Source organism: Rattus rattus, chromosome 8 (genome assembly GCF_011064425.1).
Source record: "Rattus rattus isolate New Zealand chromosome 8, Rrattus_CSIRO_v1, whole genome shotgun sequence".
In the NCBI taxonomy this organism is placed as follows: domain Eukaryota; kingdom Metazoa; phylum Chordata; class Mammalia; order Rodentia; family Muridae; genus Rattus; species Rattus rattus.
Window position 1 is genome coordinate 94,187,885 of NC_046161.1, and position 27,147 is coordinate 94,215,031.

At 44.2% G+C, this 27,147-nt stretch overlaps 1 protein-coding gene across 2 annotated transcripts in view; it reads left to right on the forward strand.

Annotated features, from left to right (window-relative positions):
* Positions 1-20,366, forward strand: part of Ryk (receptor like tyrosine kinase) — a 71,142-nt gene extending 50,776 nt beyond the window's left edge. For both annotated transcript variants that reach the window (XM_032910322.1, XM_032910323.1), the window contains exons 9-15: positions 1,900-1,986; positions 4,600-4,669; positions 9,641-9,773; positions 11,017-11,126; positions 11,231-11,390; positions 18,139-18,275; positions 19,285-20,366. In XM_032910322.1, the coding sequence (XP_032766213.1) occupies positions 1,900-1,986; positions 4,600-4,669; positions 9,641-9,773; positions 11,017-11,126; positions 11,231-11,390; positions 18,139-18,275; positions 19,285-19,396 (809 nt within the window). In that variant the 3' untranslated portion in view covers positions 19,397-20,366. The remainder of the gene's footprint in view (positions 1-1,899; positions 1,987-4,599; positions 4,670-9,640; positions 9,774-11,016; positions 11,127-11,230; positions 11,391-18,138; positions 18,276-19,284) is intronic.
* Positions 20,367-27,147: the final 6,781 nt, after the last annotated feature.

The window sequence follows — 27,147 nt, forward strand, 5'->3', positions numbered from 1 at the left end:
GAATGTGTCTGGAATGTGTCGGTCCACACGAACCCATTCTGTTTGCTGGGCCTCCTGGAAGCTGACCTCAGCGAAGTGAGGGGCTAAGATGCCTTAGGAGCAAGCAGTGCTCAGTGGATGCAGATGCTTATTTCCGGTCTGTTTTTCAGAGTAGGAATGCTGCTCCTGCAGTTGTCCGTTTCCTAACTTGAGTAACTAGTTTTCGGATCTCTCTGCAGTCTGAGGAGAATAACCAGGCCAGACAGCATTTCCTACAGAGTTCATGGTTATGCCTAACAATTTCCTGTTTCCAAACAGGATGCCCATACTTTGAGGAAATGTGGAACCATGTTTTCCTTGATGTTTTCGGAGCCATAATAGGTTTTTTTTTTTGTTTTGTTTTTTTTTGTTTTGTTTTGTTTTTCCTTTTATCTTTTTTTCGGAGCTGGGGACTGAACCCGGGGCCTTGCGCTTGCTAGGCAAGCACTCTACCACTGAGCTAAATCCCCAACCCTGTTTTGTTTTTTAAATAAGAACTTTAGCTTTCAGAAAAGTAAATGTGACTGGCTAATATTTTGAAAAGTGGTGAGGTTCACTGGAAATCTGATTAAGTACAAATTAATCAGTAATTACACGCCACTTTTCTCATCTGTCAGATTGGATGAAAAAGAGATAGCTATATATATCCGGACAGGGTACGAGGGTATAAACTGTTATGCACTGTGACCTGTGGTAAGGTAATCTGTGTATACACATGCTTTAGTGTGGGTTTGCCCACAGTTACTTTTGCCTTTAAAGTGTGTGTTTGGAATATGTAAAGGGGACTGGTATGGGGAAGAGGAGACAGCAGGAGGGGTAGAGGGGAGGACCAGATCTCTCCTGCTGGGCAGGGGTGGGAGGGAGAGGTCTGTCCTGCTGGGCAGGGGTAGAAGGGAGAGGTCTGTCCTGCTGAGCAGGGGTAGAAGGGAGAGATCTGTCCTGCTGGGCAGGGGTAGAAGGGAGGAGCTCCTTTGACAGTACAGAGACTCGAGGTGTTTGGACAGCACTAAGCAAAGATTCTCTAAACCCCTCTGCCTGCAGCACCCATGTCACCCATCTCTAGTGGGCCCTTCCCCATGGCACCAGTAACTTCAGCACACACAGGGAGTGACATTAAAGTCCAAGGTGTGCGTGGTGTCCACAGCAAACCTAAACTGTTTCAGGCATTTCTTTTAAATTATGAAAAGAAATTAAAAGAATGGTCTTGTGAGAAAGAATAACGTCAGTAATCTTTTTTTTTTTTTTTTTTAAAGATCATCTCACTAGAAAACCTTTTAAAAATTAAAAGTATTATTTTGGAAACCAGGAATTACCAATAATCTGAATGGATGTCTGCATTTGTTTTAACCACTGCCCCACCCTCCCACCCCCCAGGAAGGCCATACTTTCTTTCCCTTTGCCGGGAGGGCTCTTGAGGAGCACACTTGGCCCTAATGACCTGAGAGTTGGGCCACCTCGCCTAAGGCTGAGCAGTAGAAGGCACGGAGGCCTCCTTGAAGCCAGGGTTTGCGTTCCTCACTCTCTTTTTGAAGTCTGAGTTTACAGAAAGAGAGGCTGTTTTCTTCCTCTGTCGTTGTAGTCTGAGGTGACTAGCAGACTCAGGTGTCCCAGCCAGACCCGCAGCCGCTACAGCACGCCTGACCCTGTCACTGGTTTATTTAGAGAAATTAAGAAAAATAGTCTCAGATACTTAGTTGAGATATGATGTTTCTCAAAGCAGCCTGCTTTGTGGCCTTGAATTGCTTTTAACAGGTTTGGTGCAGTTTACTCTGGAGGAGAATTGGCCGCAGCCGCACCTGTCACAGTTGAGTCGTGTCACTAGAAAGCTTTGGGATGTGAAGATTATCGTATGGCCTCATTAACTGTTTTTCTTCCTCTTAGGTACTTTTGGGCGTATTTTCCATGGGATTTTAGTAGATGAAAAAGATCCAAATAAAGAAAAACAAACATTCGTAAAAACAGTTAAAGGTAGGGTTTTGTTTTTTTTTAACATGCTGTTTCCGTAATAGTTTTTTTTTTCCCATGACTCAGACTAGCAAAACTCTGTCCTGTCTCAGTGTGTGGCAGACCTTTGGAATTAGTCTATATTAGTGTGACTCACACGCTAATGTTTGCAAATCCGGTTTTTCTCACCAGATAGAAAACATGGTTTTCTAACTTACATAGTTTTCTAACTTACATAGTTTTCTTAACATTTATAAGATATGACTCCAACTGTAGTTAAATTGCATAATCGCATATGCTTAACGTGGCTGTGCCTAACTTTGTTTTTTTCCAGTTAAAACTCTCTCATAACTTCCTTAATCCTACATAAGAAAACATTGTCATTAGTTTCCTTTTCAACACGTTTATAAAGAAGATAATGAGCTGTCCTCAGATCCACAGTACCTTATATGGATATATGTTGTTACCTTTCGTTCTCTCCCCTCTTACACGCTGTATAGTGCCCTAAGAAACGCCAGTTTCTACAACCCTTACCCGACTGCTGCCCTCTACGCTCACCCAGTGGGGGAGCAGGCATACACGCAGAGAGTCCATGAGTCAACCTTAGGTTTCTTTAATCGACTGCTATCCACCTTTGTTTTGTTTTTAAATTACCTTTATTTTATGTATATGAATGACTACATGTGTGCATTTGTACCACCTGGGTGCCCCAGTCCCCTGGGAGGATGTTAGACCCCCTGGAATAGATGGGTGTCAGCCACCATGTAGGTGCTGGGATTTGAACCCAAGTTCTCAGGAAAAGCAGCCACTACTCTTAACCACTGAAGCATCTCTCCCCAAATCACCTGACCTTGTAGATGTGTCTCCCTCTCTGGGACCCAGGGCTCTTCAGTTAGGCTAGGCAGACTGGTCAGCGAGCACCAGAGAACCCCTGGGTCTGCCTCAAGAGTGAGAGGCTTAGGCACGGGCCAGCGTGCCTGGTTCCTTTTCATGACCCTCAGATTGGTTCCTCATGCTCGTAAGGCAAGTGCTTTACAGACTAAAGCCTTCCTTCCAATCTGATAAACACAGAGATTGAGGGAAAATTACTTTTGAGTAAAAGATGTAAAATTTTTTGAGATTTACAAAGTTAAATAAATGATAATAACTTTCTAAATTGACTTAAAGGAATATGTGGGAAAGATGGAAGGCTTATGTATATAATTTCTAAAAATTTGAGTTTTGCTAGTCTTAACTAAAACATCTAGAATTTATTGCCTGTAATTTAACAAAATTGCCTGTTTAAAGCTTCTGCAAATCCTCAAAACCCTTCACAGTTCTTATCTTTTCTAAACAAATGGTTCACCTTGCTGTTTTGTTTTTTTTGTTTACCAATCCCCTTAGCACCTAAAACCTTTAATACTTTGTTAGAGAATAGTGGGCTTTCTGACTAATTTTGAAGGATAATTTACATGACTCTTTATATTTTACTCTTTATAAATACAAGGTTTGAGCCACAAGTGTAGTAAAAGAACTGCTTTTTGTTTTCTTATTTTTCTTAAGAAAAAAATTTATTTTAATGCCAGTATTTTTTAGATTTACAAATACTCTATGCATCATAATGTATCCCGAATTCAATCCTGAGTTAAGGTCGAAAGGAAATAATAATGATAAGAAAGCACAGCACAGATCCTGCAGTTGTGTGATAAGCCTCTCCTGTGCTGGGGCTGTGGCCACTCCCCCACCCCCACCCCTGTAACTACCGTGCTCTCCTTAACTGGAGGGAAACAGGAGCGAACGCAGTGAGTCCTTGGCATCCAGTCATGGCTCACATGGGGCTGGCAACACGCAGGGGTGCTTGTTTGCATGGGCCCCATGACTGAGTCGCTCCAAGTTTATCTTTTAGGGTACCGATTCTCAGTTGATGGTGTGCGCTGCTGACAAACGTCCCTGACAGGCTGTGTGCTTTATTTCCCCTACTGCATGCTGCACAGATAGTAGTTCTACAAAGAATAACTTGGGGTTTTTTGGGTTTTGTTTAAGAGAATGCAGATTTTTTATGGGAAAAATTGGAGCTTTTTTTTTTTTTTTAAAGTTTAATAATTTTGTCCAGAGAGCTAATAGATACCCGTGTTGGTTTCCAGAGACTGAAGTTGGTATGTTACCTGGTTCAAAACCCATGAAGTTAGAGGCTAGAAATAAAATGGAGCCAGGCACAATACACCGTGCTTAGGAGGGGGAAGCAGGAGGATCAGAAGTTGGAGGCCACCCTAGGCTACATCCGAAGACTTTGTAGGTTCAGAAAATTTAAACAGTACCGAAAGTGCAAAATAGAAATTGTCACATCCCCAAGGAACCAACGTAAAGAGTAGACTGTTCTCCCACAGCCAGGGAGAGCATGGCCCTGGGTATTTTTGATGTTTCAGGTAATTTGTTTTTAGAACATAGTGGGGCTCATGGGACCTTTCCAGGTTCTGTCTTCTGCTCCAGCGTTTCTGTGAAAGCTGACGACGTCTTCAGCAAGGGTCTGTCTGCTGCCTGGGGCTTTAGGCTGCATGTAACTTACCATAAAATTGACCCTCCATAACGAAATGTTAGTGTCACCAGCACAGTGTTACTCACGGCACTGCGTTGTTTTGTTCTGTTTTTAATACATAGACCAAGCTTCTGAAGTTCAGGTGACCATGATGCTTACTGAGAGCTGCAAGCTGCGAGGTCTGCACCACAGGTGAGCAGAGGCTCTGTGTCAGCCCAGGCACAGCGCCACTCGGCGCGCCCACTTATTTCTTAAGAACGATGTGTCTTCTTCAGAACTGAATTCTTTTGGAAATTCTTGATTTTTTTTTTTTTTCCTGAACATGAAGGTAAATGTGTGCTCATTGAACACACCTTGCATACAGCTAAGGGTGATGACGACGGAGGACAGGGTGTACACCGTGTAAATACTCAATGCACACAGCTAAGCTTTCTAAAATAGTCTACGTATTTACACACCTGTCTCCCTTAACAGATATGACAGAATGATACATACATTAAAGATAATATATGCTACGAAATTTTAAATGTGTAGAACGCCAGGGCCAAAAATAATCAACCATCCTTGGATTCAGAGAGGTTAATGGTCTGCCATGGGCTGTGAGTGTTAACTCATGTGTGCATATGCATGCCCGTGTGTGTGTGTGAGTGTGTGTGTGTGTGTGTGTGTGTGTGCGCGCGCGCGCGCGCGCGCGTGTGTGTGTAATTGTGTACTTGAGATCTCTATCTAGAAATAGCTATCTATGTATTTATCTGCAGAGATATTTTGTAATAAATTACATATCTCAACACTTTAGTGTGTTTCCAGTATACTTTTAAAAAGGACAGTGTTTTTATCTTTAATAAAAATTAATGTATTTCTTTATGTAACAATTAAAAAAAAAAACCTGTTTTAGGTTTTCCCATTGGTAACAGTAAATCCCTGTCCCCATTTTAAAATGCTGCTTAGTGGTTTACTGAGTGGCTATACCACATTTTAATTAATTTATCTCTAACATATGCTCTTAAAACACACAGTATGATTTCACAAAATGTTCCTGTAGGAAGAACTTTTAACAGCTTCTTCTAGACCAGGAATCGTTGGGGACGGCAGCATCAGTATCATGGCAGGTTTTCTTGGTATGTTTGTTTGTTGACAGAGTTTCTCTATAGCCCAGGCTTTCCTGGAACTCACTGTTTAGACTGTTTCCACTGTCTCCGCCACCCGCACGCTGGGATTAAAGACATCTTCCACCAGGCTGAGCAGGCAGTCTGGCTTTGTTTGAATCATCATGTAGAGGTCTGGGAGGTGGTAATGTCTATGACCTGGAGTTGTAGGGGTGCAGACAAGCAGATGTGTGCAGCTCATTGTCCAGCCCAGCTGAGTCAGTGTATTCCAGGTCAGACAGACCAAAATGGAGAGCAGTTAAGGAAGGCACATGACGTTGACCACTGACCTCTGTGCACATGCTCAGACATGTACATACTCATATACTCACTCCTACATGTACATGTACCACATACAAGTACTGTGTAGACTCTGCTTAATTTGTATGACTACTGAGAATCTCACATGTCTGAAGAGTGACCATGACTCTACACACTGGAAGGAAGGGTCTGTGGACTTCTGGGAGGGGCAGGCCACATGTGCAGAGGGCGTCATCGGCTTCCATTGGACTCAGCAGTTGCTGAGTTCTGATTGGAGTGTGAACTCCCAGAAATGTCTTCTTTTTGTTTTGTTTTTACTTTGGTTTGTGAGCGTCTGAAAAGATGACAGCCACATGAAAGTTAGCTCAGTGGTAATGAAAATGACAAGTTTTTGGTTGTGGTAGAAAAGAAAACAAGCCAAGAGTAGAAGACCTGTTTGGACTAAGATTAAACACAAGGTAATTCTTGGCTTCTGATCAGCTGAGATGAAGGTGACATTAAAGTCTGTAAGTCTCAGAAGCGGAGGAAAGAGAAAACGTTTAAAAGGAAGTTAAAAAGCTTTTTTCGTCTCAGATCCCAAGACAGATGTTGCATTGGATTTATTATTTAATGTGGATACTGACTAATATAAAAGTAAATACTCATTTTCTAAAATTTCATTGAAAAAGCAACGAGGTTTTTGAAAAAAGTTGAAGGCGACATTGAGGAACAGTGAGGGCGTGGGTTCCTTTGAAGAGTTGAGTAACATAACTCAAGAACGTTGCCTTCACATGGCTTACGCTCCGCCAGTTCTCTGAAACCCACAACCGTCAGGACAGAAGCGTGTGGCAGGAATAAGTGCAGACAAAGCCAGAGTTTTCCCGAGGAGGAGCGTTAGCTCTACCTCAGCTCTACGCGTGCCTTGGCTGAGCAACCTTCCAGGCAAGCGTTTAGTGTTCTCCCATGCAGCTGTAGGCTGTACTGCTCCCAGCATCCCACCATGATGGGTCCCAGGCACCCACAGAATGAGAGATGGAGCTTGTAAAAGCAAGTTGGTCAGAGTTCGTTGTCATCTTGGCCGTGAGGTGACATTAGGACTCCCAATTGAGGCAGTAAAGCCGTTAGTGTGCTACATTTCCTGCAGATCTTCACCTGACCACATGCTCTTGTTAACCAAGTACTCATGGCTGTGTGCCTGCTCACTTGGATTCCATTCACAAACTGCCCATTTTATACTCAGAACTCAGCCAGGCAGAGAAGGAAACTGAGAGTGACCTTAAGATCGGTGCCATAGTTTGTCATGCAGGCTCAGTGTGCTCAGAAAGAAATGCCACCTGTTTTCAGATTTCACCTTCTAACTGGTTGTAGTCTGTGATTCCGAAGGTTTGCTTTGTGTTCTAACATTCTGTGATGATGGGTTAAGAATCACTGATGACACATTTTAAAGCATCTTGAAATCCTTGGCTTTTCCTCTAAAACTTGTAAATGTTTTATCATAACTAATACTTGTATAAATTAAAAATAATCTGCTTTCATTATCTCATGTCTGAAAACCCCTAAGTCATTTTTTTGTGGTTTGAAGTCCCCGTTGGCCCAGGATGTATAGTGACGACACTCGTTAATGCTGAGTGACATGCAACTTGTTGTAAGCACACTCAGCATGAGAGGCAGTTGTGCCCACCCGGGCAGCCCTGCCTGGACTCCACCTTCTCACCTCCTCTCCTGTACCTCCACCTGTCCATTCTAAGATACCTCAGACCTTTCTGCTTGTCCTCATTTGCTTCGTAAAATAGGCAGTGAAGCAGTCATTTGTTCTTTGAAACATTGTCATAAACCTTATTACTGCTTCCAGAGTGTGTCCCCCCCCTGTTCTATTTCTATTTTATTTGTATGGGTGTTTGCATCTGGTATGCATCTGTGCACCATATTATGCAGGGCCTGAGAAGGGCAGAAGAGGCAAGAGACTGAGACTGGAGTTACAGTCAGTTGTGAACCGTGTGTGTGTGTGTGTGTGTGTGTGTGTGTGTCTGTCTGTCTGTCTGTCTGTAGTGGGTGGGTGGGGCTTCTAGAAAGGAGGGAACTATACAGTCCTTCCTGCATTCTCCTTTTTCCTGGGGAGGAAATGTCCAGCAGCCCAGGGGAAAGCACAGCATGTGGAATCTGATGACACCTGAGTTTTCTTCTCTTTATACTGATCTAACCTTCTCCCTGCCATGGCTGCCACTCTTCAGCTGTAATGCAAGCAGAAGCCCTCGATGGGTCCAGTGCCTCTTAGAGGCTGATGGTTCTTACAGCAGGGACCCTTTTAGGACACAAAGGCAAAGCAGAAACATACTGTAGTCTCACAAGTCAAAGACAGCTTACTCCTCTTGGTACATTTCTGCAGCTTCCCTGTCTTCCTGGTTGTCTGTGAAAGTGTGCTGTGTGCCTCAGTCTCTTTGAGCTCTTGTCATTGTTTGATCGTTCAGTTGTAAGGTGTTATTCGTCATTCTCAGGCATTCTTACTGTTTGCAGCTTTTCACTGTTGAAGTCCTATAGACTCCTCTTGTTAATGCACTTTTAACGTTTCCTATTAATTCTTCTTAAACGTTTTTTATTGACATAGGTATTCTGCCTCCAAGTATGTCTGTGTGAGGGTGTTGGATCCCCTAGAATTGGAATGACAGACAGTTGTAAACTGCCCTGTGGGTGCTGAGATTTGAACTTGGGTCCTTTAGAAGAGTAGCCAGTGCTCTGAATGCCGAGTCACCTCTCTAGCCCCATATATTCCTTCTTTACGAGACAGTCTCTAGGAACAGAATTTAATAATAAATAGTGCTTTTAGGGTATTGTTAATGCATGTGTTTCAAAAATGCATTAAACGTAACAGCCCAGGATGTGGCACTGAGTATATAAATTGAGCCTGTGATTATTTCTGGCTTAGTAGAGGGGAGGTAATTATTTAAATACTTACAACCTTGGGAAAATGAGTTATTTTTATGTATCAGCTGGTATGGCATTGTACAGGAGGGTGTGGTGTGTGTGTGTGTGTGTGTGTGTGTGTGTGTGTGTGTGTATGTGTGTACCATGAGAGGTAAAGTGGACAAGATTGTTCAGTACATTCTTGTTTTATTTTGTACATAAGAACTGTTCGTGACTGGTGAAATCCACATGTTACAAGTTTGAAAACCAAGGCCAAGTGGAGGAGGGGAGCAGGGCCTCTATGCACACTTGTGTGCACTTGAGTGTGCGCACGCACATACACACACACACACACACACACACACACACACACACAAACAATATTACTCAAATGGTGAATCTTGTTTTCAAAAATCAGGTTTCAAATTCTATTGCAAACATTTCACTTTTGTGACAGTTTGAACCTGTTAAAGAGAATTTGATGATCATGCTTTCGTTCACGGCCTAGATTGGGCCTTCTCATTTTCAAGTGTAATGACGAAAATCAGTGGGACAGCATCATACTGTGCTCCTGGCTAAGCTGCTGTCAGCTGTCTGTGCTCATCCTTTGGGGTGTGAATTTAACATGGCTTTCAGCAAATCTAGGACAAAGGGATTCACTCTGTGTTGGTAATTTTTATTCTACAAAGAAAGCACACACACATGAAGACTGTTTGCATCTGGTTTAAAAGTCGAACATTTGTAAACAAGTGTATCAATGATAATCCTCTAAGTGTATTTGGGGTTGTTTTGCTTTCGATTATCTTTGTTACTTTACGATAAACCAATAAGATTTTAAATCTCATTTGCATTTTACCAATCTCGTATTATTTTCTAGAAACCTTCTTCCTATTACTCATGTGTGCATAGAAGAAGGAGAAAAGCCTATGGTGATATCGCCATATATGAACTGGGGGAATCTTAAATTATTTCTACGGCAGTGCAAATTAGTAGAAGCCAATAATCCACAGGTGAGAAAACTTCCCTAGATAGGAATAATTTCTAATAATTGCAAGGAGATATTAATAACTACACAATATGGTCTAAAGACTTTAAAGGAGGTGTTGATAAGCTGCTGATTTAGATGACCATGAAGATGGCCTGTGGTTCCCCCAGTGGAGACCTTGGCCCATGCTGTTTCTCACTGCTCACCACATACTCATTCACAGTCACCTCTCATGCCCTGTGACAGCATCTCAAAGTCCCCTCTGGGGTAGCTTCTGAAGATGGTCCAGGATTTCCCTTCCTGTAATGGAAATCTTAACAGAGCTGCCTGATCATATGGTGCCAGCTCTGAAGGTTGGAGGTCAGGGTTGTGGGAGATAATTGGGAATATCCTTAATGTGAGTGACTGAGATGCTACCATTGAGAGTTCTTTCTTGTCACTACCCCATGTACTTACTTCATTCAGGTTCCAGACATGCTGTGACAGTGAAAAGAGAGTCTTCTATACGCTGGTTTTGTTAAGTTGATTTTAAGACTTATAATAGCATACTTATTGTAGTTATTAAGAAAAATAAACTCGGGTTGGGGATTTAGCTCAGGGGTAGAGCCCTTGCCAAGGAAGCACAAGGCCCTGGGTTCGGTCCCCAGCTCCGAAAAAAAAACAAAAAAAAAAAAAAAAGAAAAAAGAAAAATAAACTCAGATCTGCACTATTTGACTCTTAATGTATGTGATATGTCATTTAAGCTAAAAGAATAAAGCTCTGGTTTGAACCATGTAGTTAGAGGCTGTGGTCCATGAGTTTCACCAGGAGAGGAGCTTCCTCCCCAGCCTGCATTGCTGGCGTGCATCTCGAGGAGCTTGTCAGCAGAGACTTGTTTTGGTAGAACTCTGCCCCAACCCCAGGGTGGTGGTAATGGTGATAATCTGATAAAACTTACTACTGCAAAAGAAGAGATCAAGTCACTTGAAATACTGCTCTAGAGATTCAGTGTTACTGTGCAGGAATCACTGAGAAACTGCTCTCAAATGCTGATTTTAGAGAGATAAATGCAAAAGTTAAGTGTCATGGATAAAGTCACATAGACAATAAACTTGTCGTAGTAGATGAATAGTATACCATGCTTCCAGAGCACATCTTGATTGAGAAATGGGTTTTTAAAAACTTGGTAAGTGCAAGGCAGTGTTTTGGGGTGGGGCTATAGACTCAGATAATCAGATCCCAAACTAGCTTTGTAGTGTCTGCAAACTGTCTTTTTCTGTTTGAACAGGCAATTTCCCAACAAGATCTGGTACATATGGCTATTCAGATTGCCTGCGGAATGAGCTACCTGGCCAGAAGGGAAGTGATTCATAAAGACCTGGCTGCTAGGAACTGCGTGTAGGTGTCAGGGGCTTGAGTCAGCTGCGGGACCCAAGCTGTCTATGGGTAATGCTGCATCTGAACCCCCTTGACACCCTTTATGTCCATGTTTCACTTTTCAGCATCGACGACACTCTTCAAGTAAAAATCACAGACAATGCCCTTTCCAGAGACCTGTTTCCGATGGACTACCACTGTCTGGGGGACAACGAGAACAGGCCAGTGAGATGGATGGCTCTGGAAAGCCTGGTCAACAATGAGTTCTCTAGTGCTAGTGACGTGGTAAGTGCCTGTGGCCAGGCGGCAGCAGGTGGGGGAGAAACTTGTCCTTCCACTGCATTCAGTGTCCTGTTCTTAAAGTCTTGGTGCTAGTCCTTGAAATTTCCATCCGGAGAGCTCTGCACTTAGCTCCCTTTTGGCTACTTAAAGCAGAAAGACTGGCCCAGATCCTGGGCTGGTGCAGTGTGTTCCCCCTGCTCACACAAGCTGAGGCAACACCGTTCCCACCATTCCCACCGAGGTGGGCACTGAGGTTTAGGGAGCTGACGGCCCCTCATCTTCACCCTTGTATAAGCCTCAGTAGACCGAGTGTCTACTAAAGCCAGAATGGTTGCTTTCTGTGAATGGTCTCTTCTCAGTATGCAGCCTCTCGTCTGTAGTCCTGACACTGTTCCCGTTAGGTGTCCTCTTCCAGAGCACACATAAGCCCTCCTGCTCAGTGATAGGCTTTCAGGAGCCATATCTACTCGTCTGTTGTAAGGTTCCATCCATTGCTTGACTTTTTATCCTAGTTTAGATCATAGTCCTCCCAGACTTGGAGGCACATGCCTGTAATCCCAGAGCTGGGAAGGCAGAGTCAGGGGATGATGAGTTCCAGACCCACCTAGGGTACATAGTGACTATATCTCAAGAAAGAAAAAAAATAACGTGCTTTGTTTTGTTTTGTTTTTATCTCTTGGCTCTTATACACTGTAGCTATGTATCTGGAAATTAGGTAAAAAGTTTTGCTATTAAGGTCCCTAAACCATCATTTGAGAATACTGCATTACTTATAAAATAATTGGGATTTGATCTCACGTTTCAACATTGAAGAACTGGGCTTATTGTGTTTGGTCTCCGGTTTACTTTGTTTGTTCAGAGTTCCCTTTCTCTTGGTTTGTGTACTTTACACATTTCCCCTTTAGCAGTGTGGTACTCACACCAGTTTTGCTAGTTTTGCTAGTTGATTAGTGCACACTCTTTTCCTCAGGATATTAATTTTGCTGGTTCTTTAACCAATTACTATAACCTCAGTGCTCAGACATAAATGGACTGGACATTATAAATGTATATCATACCTTATAGCTTTCATAATTGTTATAATTATATTCAATTTATATCTGAGAAGAAAAAGAACCTTTTATTGTACTAAAAAGGGGTATTGTCTTTTGCTACGTATTGTAATGCTAAATAACGGCTCCCAAGGCCTAGTTGCTCCAAGGACAAGAGAATCTGTACATAGAACCAACTGATGCTATGTAACCGTGTCCCCTAAGTTATCCCTGATTGGTGAATAAAGATGCCTACAGCCTATGGCTGGGCAGAATTGAGATAGGCAGGTTTTGGGGTTCCCAGGCTTGGGGTTGAGGAGAGGGAGAAGGAGGGGAGAAGGAAGACCCCATGGGTTAGGTGAGTCATGAAAGCATAGCCATGAGGGCTGGCCAATTGGAGTTAAGAGCAGCCCAGACGGGACATGGTAAGTGGTAATTCAGGGTTCCTGATGGGGAGGTAGATTCTAGTCCTGCAGAGGGGCAGATGTCTGCCCAGCTCTAGTGACGATGAAGGCTTAGTGTGGTAATAAAAGTTTGTGTATTTTATCTGGTAACTGAACGATCAAAGGCAGGGTAGAAACCCTGATTTGAGATTAAATAATTATGGCAATATTTTATTGCTAAATTATTTTTGCATAACAACAGTATTTGGTTTTCTTATGGGTTTGTGGTCTGTTTAAGCTCTGGTTCTTGGCCACCCAAGCAGTGTCAGGCATGGGTTCTGTCTCATGGAGTGGGCTAAATCCAGTCAGAGAGTGGGTGGTCACTCCCACGTTTGTGCCACTATCAGCAGAGTATCATGCAGGACGGTCACCAGTGTAGATTTTAGGGTCTGTTACTGGGTTGATGGTTACCTTCTCTGGGAGTATGCAGAGCACTGATGAACACTGGTCTGTACGGGTGAAGACGCCAGTTAGACACCAGTGCAACTTCTCCATGGTCAGTGAGTTATGTAGGCTTTGCGTTCAGCAGTAGGCCTCATCATCTATATATTTTAAGAAATAATCTATTATAGTAGGTTTCCCTATGACTCCTCAAATGGCTCTGCTTCATTTTGACCACTATGAGTCCAATAATGGGCATCTTAACAGAATTCTTTAGACTTAGAATACCAACTCCCACTTCAATGAAGTTCTCACTCATTACAGCCCATACTTGTCTTGAACATGAACTTGCCTTCTAAGTGCTAGGATCACAGGCATGTGCTGCCATGGGTTGAGCATTCTGTTTTGCCTTATTCAAAGTTCTTTTGAGTTGGGATTAGCATGTCATTATAAGAATGTCCCTTGGTTACATTTAATGTGGCTAACTCCTAAAAATGATAAGATTTTTCTCTTAAATTCTTCCAGACTCATTTCATGCACATAGATAATTCCTGTAAGTGTCTTTTGCCTTGAATACTTGGGACTGAAAGAAATAGGTCTTTTCCTGTGACTATGATAGCCTGTTACTATTCTACCTTTCAGTTTGGGCATTGAATATTGTTTTAAATTCTTAAAGATTATTGTTACATTCTAACGGGGTTAACAATGCTAACAACTCCATGAACACGTTGAGTTTATTTGCTCTCTTTGGGTGGAGGTGGGATTCTGTCTGCCTATCCTATCCCATCCCATCCCACCCCACCCCATCCCATCCCATCCCACCCCATCCCATCCCATCCCACCCCATCCCACCCCACCCCATCCCACCCCACCCCACCCCATCCCATCCCATCCCATCCCATCCCATCCCATCCCATCCACCCCCACCCCATCCCATCCCATCCCATCCCATCCCATCCCATCCCAACCCAACCCATCCCCTCCCCACCCCACAAACGCCAACCCACGCAACCCCCCACCCTACCCCACCCCACCCCACCCCACCCCGTCCCAATCTTATTTTTCTAACAGAGTATCTCTGTATAAACCTAGCTGCCTTTTGAACTTTCTCTGTACACCAGGCTGGTCTTGAACTTGAGGATCCACCCACCTCTGCCTCCTGAGTGCTAGGAGGTGGGTGTAAAGTTGTACTCACTGTCATTTCTAGGGGGTGCTGAACAGTTCCCACCATCATGTACTAAGTAAGAAGTGTAACCCCACTCCCACTGGAATCCACGTGTAAAGTGCACACTTGGAGGTGTGTGTAATGCACACTTGAAGGTATAACTCAGGACTCCTTTTTCCCCTTGAAAGAACCTTACAGTTATGCATTTCTTTGTAGTTAAGGAGTCTTCGTGATTTGCTTAGAAACACATTGGTTGTTTGTTTTGTCATAAAAGTACTACACTGCCACTTTGGGCTTTGTTTTGTAATTCTGTCTGGAAACATCCAGTATTTTGGTACATTAAGATTCTAATAACATTAGCATCACCTTTGACTGTCAGCTTAGGAAATACACACAACCAGATCCAGCTGGTTATGAATGTCTGTTATCCCAAGATGTGACCTCACATAGGCATGCTGAAGACTGTCTGGGTATTGTTCTTGTTCCGTGTTTTTGTCAAATGTAGGCACAACTACAGATTTCTGTTAGGACTTTCCCCCCCTTTATTTGAAAAAATACTTTTTGATTGATGCCTCCTTTGAGTTATTTAGATAATTATAGTAGCGAATACAGCTCAGCTGTCAAGGTTCTGCCACCAATTGAGTGGTGAATGCAATCAGGAAAGCACGGTTGAGAGTTTCATGTTGGTTTTCTTGTCTTTATGGTGCTACATTGTGTTTAAAAGCATTTTCTTGGGAAAAACAAATCAAGGAAATGACTTCCATGCTAATCTTATCAGCATGACTTATGGCACTCTGAGGACCCTTTTTAAGGCATGTGACTAGTTATGAGGCCATAGGGCAAGTAAAATGTGCCCCGTGTGCCTCCTGTTTCTTTCTAGACATGAGTGGACGTTGTCCTGGGAGCAGAGGCTGCAGTCGGTCAGAGCTTGCATCTGCAGCGTGTTTCATCTGCTCCAGTTTGCCGAGTGCTCTAGCGGCCATCGCCAATCCGCAGTAGACGCTCTCAGGAGACATTTACAATGTTCCCACCAACAGCAGTCTTTGGAGCTACGGCGGGGTCTAAGGGAAAGCTGGAGGAACTGGAAGGTGCTTCCTATTCTTAAAAGCAGAGAACTCTTTGTGTTTTGTATTTCCCATTACTAATTTTAGAGCAGTGCTTAGAAGATGCACAGTAGTCACACGCTTCCTCCATGGTTGCACATTGTACATGCTAACAATCTTAGGCCTATCATTTTAGTATCAAATGCACATTAGGACAGTTAATGTAAGGACAAAAGACCAATGTAGAAATAAAAGGATCAGTTGAGACCTCAGTTTAGGAAATAGAGATTTAAGATTTAATATTCTTGATGCTAAGATACTGCTTAGTTGTGTTACTCTAACATTAGTTGTCCTGATATTTTCTAAGAATGAAGAATATAGGAATTACTTTAAGAACAGTTCCTGTGTTTCCCCTGGCAGCGTTGTCTGTAGTGCTGCTCTCTTAGGATCTCAAGAATCTCGTCATCTCTCTACCTGGGTGCTTTGGGGAATTACTCCTCCTCCTGCTTCCTTTCCCTGAGAAGACCTCAGCATTCTGTCGACACCGTGTGCAAGTGTCTGTTCGCGGAGAAAGTGGCATGAACAACCAGTTCTGTGACAGTCTTTGGTTGTGTGTAGGTGTCTGAGGATTAGTTATGCCAGCCGCTACAGATGCTAATTCTGAGGTTAAGCAGTGTCTTGGATTAAGGATAGACTCAGTAGCTCAGAACACAGGCTGCATTCATTCCTCCAGCTCTGAAGCCTGGGAAGTCCAACCTGAGGGTGCTGATCGGAAGTGTCCTGCTTTCTGCTGGTTCTTCACTGGCAGAAGGAAGAGTGGGGTTTGCTGAGGTCTTTATAAGGCACTAAGCCCTTTCCTGGGAGCTCCACCCTTATGCTGTTAACTCCTCCCACAAGCCCACCTGCTAGCTCCCTCACACTGGGGGTCAAGAGTTCAAAATGTACTGCAGCAGCATACAGAAAGTGCGTCTCTAATGCTCTGCTGCCAGGCCTCCTAACTCCCGTCCCTCACGTAGTAGATCACTCTCATTCCTTCCTGATCCTCGTTTGCCTAAAATCAGCCTCCGGGTATGATTTCTGCTCTGGCAAATTTGTCTTCAGTTCTAAGTTTAGGAAAGGAAGCGAGTTCCCAACCTCCAAAAGAGCAGTGGGGCGGGTTTAAGTTGTTGCATCTGTCCCAGGCAGGGTTCTGGCAGCGCGCGCTGCCCCTCGAGAGTTCATGCGACATCAGGTAGTGGGTTGAACTGCATCACCTCCGCACCCCTGTTCTCCAGATGATAGACAGGGAATTTTACTCCCTGAAACTAAGACTGTAACTTTAAGAACACCTAGGACTTCCAGTGACCAGTAGAAGCTGGAATTAGGAAGGAACGGACCACCTTTTAGAGTAATTTTTAATGTCATTCCATTGTGGATTTTTTTGTTTTGTTCTGTTTTATACATTCTGTTAAAACGTGGCAATTGTTCACTAGCATAGGTTGAATAGCTTCATCCAAAATACTTGGATATTTTTCTAGATTACATACATATATACATACATACATACATACTTATATATACATACATACGCTGTACAAATGGAACTCAAGTCTAAACACAGTTCTGTTTTTATGTAATATTTTTAATGATTTTTGTCATGAAACAGTTCCATGTATGGGAATTTCTTTATTGTCATGTCAGCTCTATAACTTAGATTTTGGCACGTTTTGCATTAGAGATATTCAACCTGTGAATGGCTTTTTTAAAAAAATCCATGTATTTTACACAGTGCTTCCAGGTTTTGTTCATACTGAAAACAATCCAGCTTCACGCTCTGGGTCAGATGTGCTCCGTGCCCCTCTGCCCCCAGCTCTGCTCTTTCACTCACTGAGCTGTGTGCTTAGGCAGCCACCGCTTTCACCTGCTTCCTCTCCCTATAACCTGAGCTGTGAGTTTCCCAGGGTTAGTCGTGAAAACTGAACGTGATTGGAGGCTCAGTGCAAAATACTGGTGAGAACCCTTTAGCTCCTGCACAGGCGTTGTTCCCTCTCCCCAGCGTAGTCGTGAACTCAGGGCTCACACACAGAGGTTGTCCCCATCATGCCCTTGGCAGCAGCATAGCGGCAGCTCTGGGTGGTGGTGGAGCCTGTCTTCTACATGCTCATCCTTCTCATGAAGGAGAGGTCCAGTCAGCCCACCAGGACTTGTGCTGCCTCTGTGTAGGCTCTGTTCTTACTGGTCTCCACTTGCTGTTTCTTTTTTCAGGGCGTTCCTAAAAGTGTGAATGATGCACCTCTGTACACGATAGGGTTCCATCCCTAGCCCGCAAAATAAGCAAATCAGAAACCCATGACTTATATTTTATATAATTTGCATCTTTCATCTACTGAGTGGATGTTCTGTCCATTTAGGTTGTTCTTCATTTCCCACCATAATTACTTAATTTGGGGGTAGCCAGAGATAAAAATGGTTTCTTTGAACAGACCTAATTACTTAGAACAAATGATACCAATGTTCACATTAAAGAGTTAACTCGTTAAAATGCTTTCTTTCCTACCCCAGCTAGAGAAACTAACCAATATGGTAGATTTTATTTTATGAACAATACTGACTTTATTTGAGTTTGTTCAGCTGCTATTTTTGACCTGTGTGTAGTCACCAGCACCCAGTTTTAAAATGTCCCCTCATTCTGCTGCTGTTCTCTCCTAGTGGGCCTTTGGAGTGACGCTGTGGGAGCTCATGACTCTGGGCCAGACGCCCTACGTGGACATCGACCCCTTTGAGATGGCTGCTTACCTGAAAGATGGTTACCGAATAGCCCAGCCAATCAACTGCCCTGACGAACTGTGAGTCTTTTGGATCTTGGACATAAGCTTTGATGAATTACTATGTTAATATAAACATAGGAAAGCAAGTTCCTGTGTTCAGCCCCCCACCCCTCTTTGAGAACGGCAAATCTTCAGACATGACTTAGATCTTGTAGAAGACAGCAGTCTCTTTTTAACGCACTTGGCATCTTGTATCAGTGGTGTATCATCCTAATTACTAAAACTGGGCCTGAGAATCTACCATCTAGTGAGGAAGTTGATGGGATGCTGCGTCAGTTAAACAGACAGAAATGTACAGTACAAGCAAAACTTGGGGTCCAAGTGCAGATCACCAGCACCCACCAAGAAGACAGGCATGGTAGCATGCATCTGGGACCCTTCCACAGGGCAGGCGGACAGGCAGATGCCTTGAAGCTCATTGGCTAGCCAGTACAGCTGCATCTCTGAGCTCCAGGTTCAGTAAGATATTCTGTCTGAAGAAAGAAAACAATAGAGGACACGCTCAATGCTGACCTCTGCTCTATACACACACACACACACACACACACACGCGCGCGCGCGCGCACACAACCACAGAGACATGTATGTACATACACCACATGACGGTAAACCCAGGCAGACAGACAGACACCTTTCTTGTCCTGGGCTTGCCTTTCTTAAGGAAGATGCTAAGGGCTAGTGAGTGGCATGTGCCTCCTGTCTCTGTCACCATGGCAGAGGGGTGCACAGTGACTGGTGGGTCCAGGAATCTTAATTTCAGGTAACACTTCCTTCTGTTGTTCCTCAGCAGTGGCCAGGACAACGTAGGCTGTTATTCTGGCTTCTGTGTATTTATGAGAAGCTCTGAATTTTCTCAGTATTGTATTCTCATGAAGAACAGAGATCACTGTGTGTAATCCAAATAGCTTAGCTTCTTTTAATTCTGAAAGTAATTGCTTGTGGCTGTTTTCCCACAGCACACCTGAACAGCACACATGACTGGCAAGCAGCTGACTGAGGCTTGCCATGTTTCCATGTCACTCTGCAGGTTTGCTGTGATGGCCTGTTGCTGGGCCTTGGACCCAGAGGAGCGGCCTAAGTTTCAGCAGCTGGTCCAGTGCCTCACAGAGTTCCATGCTGCCCTGGGCGCCTACGTCTGACTTCTCTCCCAGCTCCACCACTCAGAAGAAAGTGCCTGTCTGTCGCAGTTGCTTCGTGTGCAGCGCAGTGCCTGTAGGAGCCATCTGTCTCCTAGAACACACAGCCTTAGGAATGCTTTCAGACCGAACCTTTAAAGACAACTTAATAATGCAGAGTATTTTCTAGATACCACTTTTACTAGGTTGAACCAAAAGGGGTTTTGTAAATTTTTTGGCCAAAAATTTTTTAAAATATAGTTACTTTGGACTAGGGGTTGCATTCTTTAAAAATAAACAGTTTTAAAGATTATTTAGACAGACATTTGGAATAGCTGTCGTAGTGCCAACTGCTTTTATTTTTAATGTTTTACTTCATTGAGGTAATGTAGGTGACTCACCTTTAAAGCTTTTTAATATTTTGGTCACTACTTTTGGGAATGGTGTATCTTCAAAATGCGGTACATTTCTTAGGAAAATCAACATTACAAAAGTGTCTGATTTGCCTTATACAAGGAAAAATGGTATATTAGCAAAAGGAAAATTGACAAAAAAGTAAAAAGAAATTAAAAGGTAAAAGTGAAAAAGCATACACCCTGCATGGGAATGCTCGTTGAGTGACTGTGGCCTTGCTCGTGTTTGAGGGAAGCAGCTCCCAGCTCATCGCCTCTCAGCTTTCCTGTGAGCTGGAAGAAGGCTGGGCAGATGCGTAGAAGGCAGTGGTGATCCTATTTATTTTTCGCTCTCCCGGTAAGGAGATGACGCAGTTCCAGACAGTGACCCCTCTCTACTGCTGCGTTCCCCCATGCACGCCTGGGTGGAGCTGTGCACAGAGCCGGTGCTTCCGATGTTGTGGGTTTGGGGTCTTTTGGTTTGGGTTTTTGGTTTAAATTGGTAATTTTTATGCTTATCTTCAAGGCTGGCTTAAGTATAAATTTGTTTTTTAAAACACTTGAAAAATTAAAGGACTCGTTTTATATGCTGGTATTCAAAATACTGCTCACAGTGTGTGACTGTCGGTCGTGTCTTGAAAGTCTTTGAGTATGCAGCAGCTGGTTGGTCACACTTTTATTCCCTAAGTGTTTGACTCAGGTTCCAAAACCCTAACAGAAGAACAGCTGACTCTGCTCAACCGCCATGGCCTGTTAAGAAGTTGGAATTACTCCTACAGGAAGTGTCACAGAGAGCGCCTGTAAGTGGCATGTTGTATGTATTTACACACAGGTTCAGTCTTCCTAAGGGAGAGTCGGTCACCTGGGCCTGTGAAGTGACTGGGCCTGCAGCCGCTGCCTCTGTGTCCATTTTCTCAGGGATGCAAGGGAGAAGATGGGTCTGTTATATTAAAATAAGTCTTATCAATAAAGAGAGTATCTGAAAAGACAGCTTCAACAGGACAAGGCTCCCACAAGCAAGCCAGGAAGGAGCTCAGCATCCTGCATCGGGTCCCGGCATAGAGCCTAACTTGCCGGTGTTTTGTTTATGATGTGCTTTGTCCTCAAGTGTCTGAGTTTGAAAATGTTTCTTTCTCTTTTGTAACTTAAGACACATTGTTAATAGCCTGCATCTTAGAAGGGATCCAGTCAACAAGTCCTGGTGTGAATGTTACAGAGTAATCCAGCATCCAGTCAATGAGTGTGTACACTACAGCAATTCAGCTCCGGCTTCCAACGTCCAGTGCACTCTTGTTGTTATCAGATGAAAGCAGTGTGTAGAAATCGTAGCTCTCTGATCACAGTTCTCTGAATACACGTGGTTTTAAAAGTCAGTGTGCTGGGGCTGGAGACATGGCTCCATGGCTAAGACTGCTTACACCCAAGCACCTAAGAGCACCTAAGTTTGGATCCCAGCACCCACGGCGGGCAGCTCACAGCCACCTGTAACGCCAGGGATCCCTCTGGCTCCACGGGCACCAGGCATGCACACGGTATACAGGTATGTGTGTATATTCATAGATTTAGCTAGAACTGTTTTAAGGTAAAGTGTTGCTGTCTAACTTGCATCCCAGTTAAGTTGTACTTCTGTTTCCTTTGAGGATTTGTTACCTATGCACATGTGCGTGCTCTGTTGTTTTTTCTACTGAACTACGGAGACAGTGACAAGGGAAGAAAGGAAGCGCTGTTTTCCATGGCCAAAATGCCCTCCTCCAGTGATTTGTGTAGCTTCTGAATACTGCTGAACACCACCAACAATGTAGGTTTTCAAGAAAGAAGCAGAATGATGGAACAGAGATTGACCATAGGTTGTCTCTTCTGACAACACTTTAAAAAGATTTTTGATATAGTATCTTGCTGTGTAGCAGGCTAAGCTCAAACCTGCTCCTGCTTTCCAAGTGCTTGGATTACAAAGTAAACACCACCAGGTCTGGCTAAAGTAAGACATCTTTTAGTGATTTGTTTCTAAAGTAGTAAGGACCTCTCCAGGATTTAAAAAAAACAAAAACAAAAACAAACAAAAACCAAAAAACAGGAAATGAGCACAGTTTGAAAGTCATCATCTTTAAACAAAAACCTAAAATTGACACCATGTTGCCTAAAAGTTACATTTGGAATCAGTGTTCCTAGTTATTTTATATTTTTGCCTTCTGGCCACCAAGAATTAGCACAGGCTAATACTACATAGAGGCTTATATCATAGTAACGGTGACCAGAAGCTATTCACTCCACACATGCTGATGGCCCTGAAAATGGCTCCTCTCTAGGTCTGGTGTCTTTCTCTGTCTCTGTCTCTGTCTCTGTGTGCAAGCATGAGATGGATGTTAAATGTCTTCCATAGTTTTTCTATCTTAATTCTTTGCCTGCCTGCCTGCCTGCCTGCCTGCCTGCCTGCCTGCCTGCCTGCCTGCCTGCCTGCCTGCCTTCCTTCCTTCCTTCTTCTAGTTTTTCAAGGTAAAGTTACTCTGTGTAGCACCGGCTATCCTGGAACTCACTTTGTAGACCAATTTGGCCTCAAACTCAGAAATCTGCCTGCCTTTGTAGAGAGTGCTGGGATTAAAGATCCGTGCCTTAGTTTTCCCAAGACAAAGTGTCTTACTGAACCGGAACTCACCTGTTTGAGACAGGCCCCAGGGATCCAGCTGTCTGTGCTTCCCCAGTACTGGACGCAGTGCACTGCTTTTCTGCCGTGGTGGGCGCTGGGGATGGGATTTAGAGCCCTGCTTGTTGAGGCGGCTCAGCTTCTGAACATGCTTCCCACTAAACATGATGGCTGGAGTGCAGTCCCTAGAAAAGAGAAAACTGCCTCTTGCAAGCTGTCCCCTGACCTCCACCGTGTGTTACCGCATGCATTCGTGTGAACACAAGCGGATCAGTGTCATAGAGAAGAAGACTGTGACAATAACTGTTCTGTGCACTTGCATGACAGGCACTTCACCAGTGGAGCCACTTTCCAGCCCTGTGTGCTGTGATAGGAAAACGGGAACACCGATTAGCTGAGTCCTTGTGTGAGGAAACTGCTAACATTCTCGTAGGATGATTCTGCCGACATCTCACTGGAACCTGGCTAATGAGCATTCTAGGGAAAACACTTTAAGAGTTATTTTTGTTTTATGTGCATGAGTGTTTGCATGTATGTATGTATGTGCACAGTTTGTGTGCCCAGTGCCTGTGGAAGCCAGAAGGAGGGTGTCAGATCCCCTGAAATGAGTCCCAGTTGGTCGTAAGCCACCTTGTGGGTGCTGGGAATCAAACCTGGCTTCTCTGCCAGAGCATTGAGGGCTCTTAGTCGTTGGGCCATCTTTCTAGCCCAGAAGTTGTATTTTGTTAGGTTTTTTTTTAAAAGGTGGCTTTATTGAGATATAATTGATATTGCACCATTCAGTAGATGAGTTCTGGCATACTCATTGTCAAATGGTCATAACCACAGTCGGATTCAATTTGTTTCATTTCGGTTTTTGTCTTACGGGTTTATTTTTGAGACAGGACCTCACTGTGTAGCATAGGAAGTTCTCAGACTGTGGCCCAGGCTGGCCTTGCCTTGCAGCCCTCCTGCTTTAGCCTGCAAATGCCAGGAGAAAGGGGGAACAGTACTGTGCTAGCCCCCCTGTTCAGACGTACAGCCCCTAGGAAAACCCACTGCCCGTTCGCAGTCATCCCCTTCCCTTCTTGCCCTCGGCTCTAGGTGGTCACCAATCTCCTTGTCTGTACTCGGAGCTTTTGCAGTATGTGGAGTTGTGATGTAGTCTTTCATGTCTGTCTGACGTCTTTTACTTAGCACATGGTCTTCAGGGTTTCCATGTTGTGGTGTGGCCAGCAGATACTTTGTTCTGCTGAAAAAAATATTCCCTTGTAAGGGTATGCAACATTGTCAGTTGACACATGCTTGAGGGAACTGAGTTTTTGTTTAATCAGATCCTCACCTGAAAAAAAAAGAAAAAAGAGGCTTTCTGTGGGTAAGGATGAGGAATGGCTGTAGGTATCTCCTAGCAGGTCAGCCACAGTCTAGAGATGGACTCTTGACCTGGCTTCCTTTGCCAATGTGTTCAGAAGTTGTCAAATGTGAAGGGAAGCAACACGATTCTACGAAGGTTCAAGTTAGCAAAGCCACCACTGAGGAGAAAGCCTGGTAAGCGCCACCATCTAAACTTCTGGCTCCTCGTCCTGAAAGCCCTACCAGTACATCATGGCTGCTGCCACTTTGACCTCTGGCCTTCCTCTGTTTGTGCCAAACTGTATTTGGGCTTGCAAAGTTAAGTATGTCTCCGTACCTGACACTGTAACATCTACCTCGGGGAGCCTTTGCTTTGGCTGTATGATCTAACTACCTAGGACTTTGGCCTCTGGTAATCATGCAGAAGTCGGCCATGTGCCCATGCAAAAGGTAAATGAGCTTAAGCCCTCGCCTAATGACACAAGTCTTGGACTAGGTCTTAAGTCTTTATCTGCATGTATAAGAGGTTTGTTAACATTTCCTTGTGGAGACCAAATCTCACTGTGTAGCATAAACTCTTGACACACGTACACACGCACGCGCACCAGTGCGTTTCAGTCTCCTGGGCAGTGGGATTGGATTACAGATGTGCAGCACAGTGCCCAGCTTGATATTTAATTTTAATTTAATTTTGTGTGCCATGTGAGTGCACACCAGCCATCAGCATCAGGTGTTTTCCCATTACGTTGTGTTTTGAGGCAGATTCTCTTGCTGAACCTGGAGTTCACCGATCATCTAGACTAGCTGGCTAGCGAGCTCCATGGGTTCTCCTCTCTTCCTCCCCAGCCAAACTTGACTTTTGTGTATGTGCTGGGAGTTGAGCTCAGATCCCTGTGCTTCTGTGACAGGCTGGCGTAGCCATCTCAGCCCCTAGAGGTTTGCCACCTTGAACTGGCTTTACTCAGTCACAGAAGTAAGTTTATCTCAAGAGTGCTTTAGGATTTGTCTTTCTCTGAAGGCCACTGCTCAGTGTTTCTGGCTTCATAGAAACATCAGATTTACTATTGTGAGGAAAGATCCTGTGGCCCCAACTTGTCTGGAGCCAGAATGGCCTTGGCCTCAGCAGGTCAGGAAGTGGAGTGCATAGTATGAGTATTTTAAGTTCTGTGTTGGAATCTCTAGGTAGTGTCCTGCTGGCCTTGGCTCCCCCTATCCCCTCAAGACCCACAGATGGCTTTGCTGAAGGAGAGGGTTGTGCATTTGACCTGACAGCAATTTTGGTCACCTAAACAGACTCTTGTTCTGTGGTAAGTGCTTCCTCAGGATTCTCCTCGCCTCTTCTGGGAAGGCAGGAAAAGGAAGAGACAGGAGTCTGGCCTGCTGGGCATGGTGGGAAGCTCCCACGCCACCTCCCCTGGCCACTCAGGTCTCCGCACGCTCTAGGCTCCCATTGCTGGACTCACCCTCTGGCTCAGGCTTTGTCCCCATTGAAGGAACGATGTTCTCTTTCCACAGGATGTGGCCCTTAGGTGCATTAAAACAACATAAGACCGGGAAGCAGATATAAATACTGGATTTCCCATCTCCGCCTCAGTGTAGTGCTGTGTTTTTAGAGATGGGAAGCTGATACAATGTAACCCTTATTTTACAAATGAAGCAAATGAAAGTGGCTTTTACTTATAGACATAAGATGTATAATAGGCTGTTTCTTGTGTTGGTGTATTTATAGGAGGTGGGTGTGCTTTTCACAAAGGGGAATTAATTTGGTAGGACCCTGACCAACACTGTTAGTAGGCATTTTGATAAACACCTGTCAAATGAGGTCAGACTCATGTATTTGGTTCTCTGAACCCATGAACAGAGTGCTATTATATATTGGTCAAAACCCTTCAAAAACAAAGTTGCTGGGAAGGAAGGTTCTGAGGTAAATGGGCAGATGTGCCATGAGGGTCTAACATCAAGAAGTTCAGACTTTGGTCTGGAGGTAATAGAAACTCAATAAAAGGCTCACGTCGGAGAGATGCAGCCACGTGCGTTTTAGCGGTGTTTGTGGCAGGCAGCTGTTGGCACTGTACATCGGGCACGGTTCTAACCTCCAGCACACCGAAGCACTGGCCAGCCTCATTTCCATTTCACAACTGGAAATGAAAACAGCTCAGTTGCATAGATAAGGCTGCATCTTGATCCAGGGAGTCTGGCCCAAACACTGCCATTGACATGAGGGAAAGGGGTTTGCAAGGGAGGCAGGACATCTTGGGGAACCCGCTTGTTGGTTCCAGTATTTCTGGTGATCTAAAAGGTAATGTTAATGTTTGCAGTACCAGGTTGGGGAAGGGCTTGTAAGCCTTGTAGGAGCTTGAAGTATTATGGAGGGAAATTAAAAATGGAGCTAACTGGAAGCAAATAGGAATGGGATACAACTAAGGTAAATCATTGGTACTGCCCTGGTTGGTCAGCACATTTTTCTTCAGAAAATTGGTTACAGTGGAATCTGCTATAAAAAAAAATAGTAGATTAAGTAATTGTTTTCTTCTTACATTATAGTCCAAAGGGAGCAGGGCAACTAAGGACCCATCATCCTTTCATCCTGCCCTTCCTATCAGATGCCTTGTGGCTGCATGGTGGGTGCTGGGTTGCAAGCACACCAGTGCAGCTCCCAGAGGAGGCTATGAGCAGGAAAGGCCCTTTCCTTATCAGTAAGTGATAGAAAAGCCACCAGGTCACTTCTGCTGACATCCATCAGGTAAGACTTGGGAACCAGCCTAAGGACATCATGTAGGAAGGAATCTTACTTGGCGGCTGCCTGGAAGAAAATAGTTTGTACACAGCAGTTGTTTTTTTCTGGACAGGCATGAGGCTAGCAGCACTCCAGAGCTTAGGCTAATAGGGGAAAGGAGCTACCTGGCCATGCGTTCCAGTTCCACAAAGACATTGACGATCTGAATACCGTGGGCCTAAGCTTCTCCAGAATAAATATGGGACTAAGGCTGACAGTAGATGAGTGAGAGCTGGTGTTTCATGGCTAGAGGAGAAACTGGTTTTGAGCCCAGAATGCCTTAATTCTGGAAGATAAACCCCTTGCAGCCATGGCTTGGGAGGTGAAGGGGTTGGGGTGGAGTCACAGCATGGTGTGGTCAGGAGTGCCATCCTAGCACACAGCACCCTCTACTCTCGGTCGGCTTGCTCTAACACAATACCTGAGATGACCGAAGGAAAGAAGAGCTTATGTTTGTTTATAGTTTGTGGAGGTTTCTGTTCGTATAGGACCAACCGTCCTTTGAGCTTGTGGCAAGTGAGGGCATATGTGGTGGACTAACTAATTCTTGTATGGAAGCCAGAAATCAGAGAGAAAGGAGATGGCCAATACTGATTTGAAAGGTGTGACCCCTCTTGGCTGCAAGGCCTCTGAG